This window comes from Nerophis lumbriciformis, linkage group LG07 (genome assembly GCF_033978685.3).
Source record: "Nerophis lumbriciformis linkage group LG07, RoL_Nlum_v2.1, whole genome shotgun sequence".
In the NCBI taxonomy this organism is placed as follows: Eukaryota; Metazoa; Chordata; class Actinopteri; order Syngnathiformes; family Syngnathidae; genus Nerophis; species Nerophis lumbriciformis.
This window is the reverse complement of record NC_084554.2, coordinates 29,515,001-29,521,771: the sequence shown is the minus strand read 5'-3', so window position 1 is coordinate 29,521,771 and position 6,771 is coordinate 29,515,001. Positions and strand designations below refer to the sequence as shown.

Genomic DNA, 6,771 nt, shown 5'->3' with positions numbered 1-6,771 from the left:
TTGTAATTAGTAGTTAATAATACTGTAATAGGTGTAGTAGCAGCGCCAGTCGCCGTATTAACAATAGTGTTTAGCCTATAGTCTATTTCACCTGTGATCCCAAGTGAGGTGCTGAAATACTACAATACAAGTATTACACTGTAAGTAAAAGTAACCCAAGCATTTAAAAAGTACTGCAAACACCAGACTGTTCATCAATAATACTTTTTAATGTTAGGTCACTGGCAAAGTCAGCCTTGGAGTACAAGAGAAACTCTCTCAGCGTGACGTTTGCAGTAAAAGTACAAGTTTCAATATTTGGGTGATCATCTCCAGCGAATGCTAAGCAGGTGGCAGCTGGCCGCCCACAGCTTTAAAGCGGTGGCGTCATCTTGACCCGCTCTGCAGCTCTTGTTGTAAGCACAGTCCCTGCAGGAGAATATAAGCGTCACCGTCGCGACAGGACATTTCAAGAAAAACACGACGCGCTCACTTGTAGTGTCCGCCGTTGTGCAGCTGACTCTCAGGTGTGACCACGCAGTAGATGGTGGTGTAGGCTCCTTCTGCCGACGTCTTGATCATTGAAGCAACCATTCCGATGACGGTCGATAGAGGCTTGCTGATGTGTCTCGCTATCTCCGTGTTCACGACACCAGGGTCCACCGAATACACAGTCACTCCTAAAGCTGAACGAGTTTTAAACATCGTCTCATTAGTAAGATAAGTAGTAGCAGTGCATAGTTTGAAAAGAAACGTTTGTACAGTCATATTATTACAAAAAGTAGCAGTACATTTGTAGCAGCATTGTTGGTAGTAGTAGCATTTGTAGTCATAATCGTGACGTTAGCGCAGTAACATTATGAATAATAGTAGCAGTAGAAGTACATGTAGTCGCAGTGGTAACAGTAGTACCGTATTTTTTGGAGTATAAGTCGCTCCGGAGTATAAGTCGCATCGGCCGAAAATGCAAAATAAAGAAGGGAAAAAACATATATAAGTCGCATTTTTGGGGGAAATTTATTTGATAAAACCCAACACCAAGAATAACAACAGGCTGAATAAGTGTAGGTTATATGAGGCATAAATAACCAACTGAGAACGTGCCTTGTATGTTAACATAACATATTATGGTAAGAGTCATTCAAATAACTATAACATATAGAACATGCTATACGTTTACCAAACTATCTGTCACTCCTAATCGCTAAATCCCATGAAATCTTATACGTCTAGTCTCTTACGTGAATGAGCTAAATAATACTATTTGATATTTTACGGTAATGTGTTAAAGGGGAACATTATCACCAGACCTATGTAAGCGTCAATATATACCTTGATGTTGCAGAAAAAAGACCATATATTTTTTTAACCGATTTCCAAACTCTAAATGGGTGAATTTTGGCGAATTAAACGCCTTTCTAATATTCGCTCTCGGAGCGATGACGTCACATTGTGACGTCACATCGGGAAGCAATCCGCCATTTTCTCAAACAGCTCTGTTATTTTCCGTTTTTTCGACTGTTTTCCGTACCTTGGAGACATCATGCCTCGTCGGTGTGTTGTCGGAGGGTGTAACAACACGAACAGGGACGGATTCAAGTTGCACCAGTGGCCCAAAGATGCGAAAGTGGCAAGAAATTGGACGTTTGTTCCGCACACTTTACCGACGAAAGCTATACTACGACAGAGATGGCAAGAATGTGTGGATATCCTGCGACACTCAAAGCAGATGCATTTCCAATGATAAAGTCAAAGAAATCTGCCGCCAGACCCCCATTGAATCTGCCGGAGTGTGTGAGCAATTCAGGGACAAAGGACCTTGGTAGCACGGCAAGCAATGGCGGCAGTTTGTTCCCGCAGACGAGCGAGCTAAACCCCCTGGATGTCTTGGCTCACACCGTCCCTTAAACTGGACAGATCAGCTTTCAGGAAAAGAGCGCGGATGAGGGTATGTCTACAGAATATATTAATTGATGAAAATTGGGCTGTCTGCACTCTCAAAGTGCATGTTGTTGCCAAATGTATTTCATATGCTGTAAACCTAGTTCATAGTTGTTAGTTTCCTTTAATGCCAAACAAACACATACCAATCGTTGGTTAGAAGGCGATCGCCGAATTCGTCCTCGCTTTCTCCCGTGTCGCTGGCTGTCGTGTCGTTTTCGTCGGTTTCGCTTGCATACGGTTCAAACCAATATGGCTCATTAGCTTCAGTTTCTTCTTCAATTTCGTTTTCGCTACCTGCCTCCACACTACAACCATCTGTTTCAATACATTCGTAATCTGTTGAATCGCTTAAGCCGCTGAAATCCGAGTCTGAATCCGAGCTAATGTCGCTATAGCTTGCTGTTCTTTCCGCCATGTTTGTTTGTGTTGGCTTCACTATGTGACGTCACAGGAAAATGGACGAGTGTTCATAACGATGGTTAAAATCAGCCACTTTGAAGCTTTTTTTAGGGATATTGCGTGATGGGTAAAATTTTGAAAAAAACTTCGAAAAATATAATAAGCCACTGGGAACTGATTTTTAATGGTTTTAAACATTCTGAAATTGTGATAATGTTCCACTTTAATAATTTCACACATAAGTTGCTCCTGAGTATAAGTCCCATCCCCGCCCAAACTATGAAAAGAACTGCGACTTATAGTCCGAAAAATACAGTAGTTGAAGTAAGCAGAAGTTGTAGTAGTAGAAGAACTATTAGCAGTAGTCATGTAATAATAGCATAAGTAGTACCGTTGTTGTTGTAGTCAATTGCATTTAAAAGTCGAAATAAATGGTTGCGTCATTATTTGTAGTGTGGTTAATTATATCATGTATAATTATCTTATTGGATTGGAAGTAGCTAGCCTGGGTTTGTATTTGGCCACATAATCTTTTAAAAGTATTCTTCTACTAAGGTCAAAGTGCAAAGGTCCATCACCGGCACTGTAGAGAGTGTCCACAGGAGATTGGGAATCCCACAAGAATGTAGGTGTCAGGTTTAGGAGGAAGATTAAAGACATTAGCAACACCTGGTAGAAGGTCCACAGATAGGGACAGGGGTTAGGGGTCGGAGGTTACCTGACTTAAACTAATCACAGGAATAATGGCAAGGAAAGATTTGTGATTTAGGGCTAAATTAATAAATTTTGATTGATTGAAACTTTGAAGATAGACAGGCCAGACTGTCCGGCATCAAGATTAGACCCACAAGGAGAGGAGGTCTACAGGAAAGGTATTTAAAGGACAGTGTTCCAACAGGACAGCAGAATGAAGAGATTTGGCACACTTCTTGCCTAGAGCTGCAGCTCTAGTCCGAGGCTCGCTGAAACAAATAAAGCTTTTTGTTCAACGATTCCTCTTGGCGTCTTCTTGGCTCATCACCCATCACACGGCCATCAAACATACAAACCCCGTTTCCATATGAGTTGGGAAATTGTGTTAGATGTAAATATAAACGGAATACAATGATTTGCAAATAATTTTCAACCCATATTCAGTTGAATATGCTACAAAGACAACATATTTGATGTTCAAACTGATAAACCTTTTTTTGTTGTTGCAAATAATCATTAACTTTAGAATTTGATGCCAGCAACACGTGACAAAGAAGTTGGGAAAGGTGGCAATTAATACTGATAAAGTTGAGGAATGTTCATCAAACACTTATTTGGAACATCCCACAGGTGAACAGGCAAATTGGGAACAGGTGGGTGCCATGATTGGGTATAAAAGTAGATTCCATGAAATGCTCAGTCATTCACAAACAAGGATGGGGCGAGGGTCACCACTTTGTCAACAAATGCGTGAGCAAATTGTTGAACAGTTTAAGAAAAACCTTTCCCAACCAGCTATTGCAAGGAATTTAGGGATTTCACCATCTACGGTCTGTAATATCATCAAAGGGTTCAGAAAATCTGGAGAAATCACTGCACGTAAGCAATTAAGCCCGTGACCTTCGATCCCTCAGGCTGTACTGAATCAACAAGCGACATCAGTGTGTAAAGGATATTACCACATGGGCTCAGGAACACTTCAGAAAACCACTGTCAGTAACTACAGTTGGTCGCTACATCTGTAAGTGCAAGTTAAAACTCTCCTATGCAAGGGGAAACCCGTTTTCAACAACACCCAGAAACGTCGTCGGTTTCTCTGGGCCTGAGCTCATCTAAGATGGACTGATGCAAAGTGGAAAAGTGTTCTGTGGTCTGACGAGTCCACATTTCAAATTGTTTTTGGAAACTGTGGACGTCGTGTCCTCCGGACCAAAGAGGAAAAGAACCATCCGGATTGTTATAGGCGCAAAGTTGAAAAGCCAGCATCTGTGATGGTATGGCGGTGTATTAGTGCCCAAGGCATGGGTAACTTACACATCTGTGAAGGCGCCATTAATGCTAAAATGTACATACAGGTTTTGGAGCAACATATGTTGCCATCCAAGCAACGTCTTTTACATGGACACCCCTGCTTATTTCAACAAGACAATGCCAAGCCACATTCTGCACGTGTTACAACAGTGTGGCTTCATAGTAAAAGAGTGTGGGTACTAGACTGGCTTGCCTGTAGTCCAGACCTGTCTCCCATTGAAAATGTGTGGCGCATTATGAAGCGTAAAATACGACAACGGGGACCCTGGACTGTTGAACAACTTTACTGTACATCAAGCAAGAATGGGAAAGAATTCCACCTGAAATGCTTCAAAAATTGGTGTCCTCAGTTCCCAAACGTTTACTGAGTGTTGTTAAAAGGAAAGGCCATGTAACACAGTGGTAAAAATGCCCCTGTGCCAACTTTTTCGCAGAGTGTTGCTGCCATTAAATTAATGAATAGTTAATGATGTTTTGGAAAAAAAAAATTCAGTTTCTCAGTTTGAACAATAAATATCTTGTATTTGCAGTCTATTCAATTGAATATAAGTTGAAAAGGATTTGCAAATCATTGTATTCTGTTTGTATTTACGATTTACACAACGTACCAGCTTCACTGGTTTTAGGTTTTGTAATATAATATGTCCCATCTTTTGCACACTATTTCCTTAGGGAAAAAATACCCCATTTTATTATTACAATACTAGCAGTTGTTGAATCCCTGCTGTAAACATTTTATTAAGCACTCTTCCATTTTCCCTGTCATGGTACTTAAAACAAACATACCCTTTAGCTGAGCATGTAGCCTGATAGTGCTTACTTGGTCCCCAGGAGGTATTGTGGTTAACACATGAGTCTCACATTAAAGAGTGGACAGAACGAGACTTATCGAGATCATCATACCCTCGGTCCTTTTCGCCAACTCTCTGGTAAACAAGACGTTGGCCAGCTTGCTCTGAGCGTAGGCTCCCACAGGATTGTAGTTTTTCTCCCCAGCCAGGTCGTCAAAGCGGATCCTGCCCATGGTGTGAGCAATGGAGGACAGGTTGATGACCCGGGAAGGAGCAGAGTACTTAAGCAAGTCCAACAGCAGAAAGGTGAGGAAAAAATGACCTGGGAAAGAAAGGACACAGATACTAAAGATGACAGGTGGGTGGCGCTAGTTTGATTCTGGATTGGAACGGTTTTATTTTCAAGTGTAAACAACTTATTTGAGCTCATGCAAACACAAGTTTCACCCTGAAGGGACAAAGGCTGAATAATTGTTGGTCCTTTTCTACACCTTTCGTTTTGACTCAAATATTTTATCAGCACAGTTTTGAGTAGTATCTTTTGTGTTATCTAACTAATTTACTGATGCCTAAATAACCTTGCGAATGTCCAAACGCCAACCCTGAGCCCTCCATTTTGGTCTTGGTTTTTGTGCTTTTTAGACTCAATTAATTTATTGTAAACCCCGGTGACAAAAATGGACTAACTGTAGCGTTACCCCTTAATGTTATTGATCGTGGCACACCGCCACGCCAAAATAAATGCACTCACACTTTAAAAAGGAGGGTTTTAGGTGAGAACAAATGAAAGTAATATAATGTATTATAACCTCCAGAAGAAGTCATAAAAAGTCTGACGCTCTTTTTAACTTTTAATGCCAATCTTATGCTAACGGGCCCAATTCCAACACGTCCGTCTCCATGCTTCACTCCCAGACACACAACACTTCCTCATTCTCCGCCAACATGGTGTGTTCACGATCATGGGAACAATGACCATTAATAATACACAAACGTAACTTTAATACAACAGGTCGATACAGTATGTATGGATATACAGTCGTGGTCAAAAGGTTAACATAATGTCATGGCTGTCTTGAGTTTCCAATCATTTCTATAACTCGTATTTTTTTGTGTAAGAGTGATTGGAGCACATACTTGTTTGTCACAAACAGCCCAATTTTTGTTTCATCTGACCTTCTGGAGGAAAGTTCTGTGTTCAGATGAACCAAAAATTGAGTTGTTTGGCCACAATACCCAGCAATATGTTTGGAGGAGAAAAGGTGAGGCCTTTAATCCCAGGAACACCATTCCAACCGTCAAGCATGGTGGTGGTGATATTATGCTCTGGGCCTGTTTTGCTGCCAATGGAACTGGTGCTTTACGGAGAGTACATGGGACAATGAAAAAGGAGGATTACCTCCATATTCTTCAGGACAACCTAAAATCATCAGCCCAGAGGTTGGGTCTTGGGCGCAGTTGGGTGTTCCAACAGGAAAATGACCCCAAACACACGTCAAAAGTGGTAAAGGAATGGCTAAATCAGGCTAGAATTAAGGTTTTAGAATGGCCTTCCCAAAGTCCTGACTCAAACGTGTGGACAATGCTGAAGAAACAAGTCCATGTCAGAAAACCAACACATTTAGTTGAACTGCACAAATTTTGTCAAGAGGAG

The 6,771-nt window shown here is 41.2% G+C and overlaps 1 protein-coding gene across 3 annotated transcripts in view; it reads right to left on the bottom strand.

Moving 5' to 3' along the window:
• Positions 1 to 211: 211 nt before the first annotated feature.
• Positions 212 to 6,771, bottom strand: part of LOC133609685 (retinol dehydrogenase 12) — a 24,597-nt gene continuing 18,037 nt past the window's right edge. For all 3 annotated transcript variants that reach the window (XM_061965517.2, XM_061965518.2, XM_061965519.1), the window contains 3 exons: positions 5,230 to 5,439; positions 473 to 665; positions 212 to 408 (listed from right to left, as the gene is read on the bottom strand). In XM_061965517.2, the coding sequence (XP_061821501.1) occupies positions 306 to 408; positions 473 to 665; positions 5,230 to 5,439 (506 nt within the window). In that variant the 3' untranslated portion in view covers positions 212 to 305. The remainder of the gene's footprint in view (positions 409 to 472; positions 666 to 5,229; positions 5,440 to 6,771) is intronic.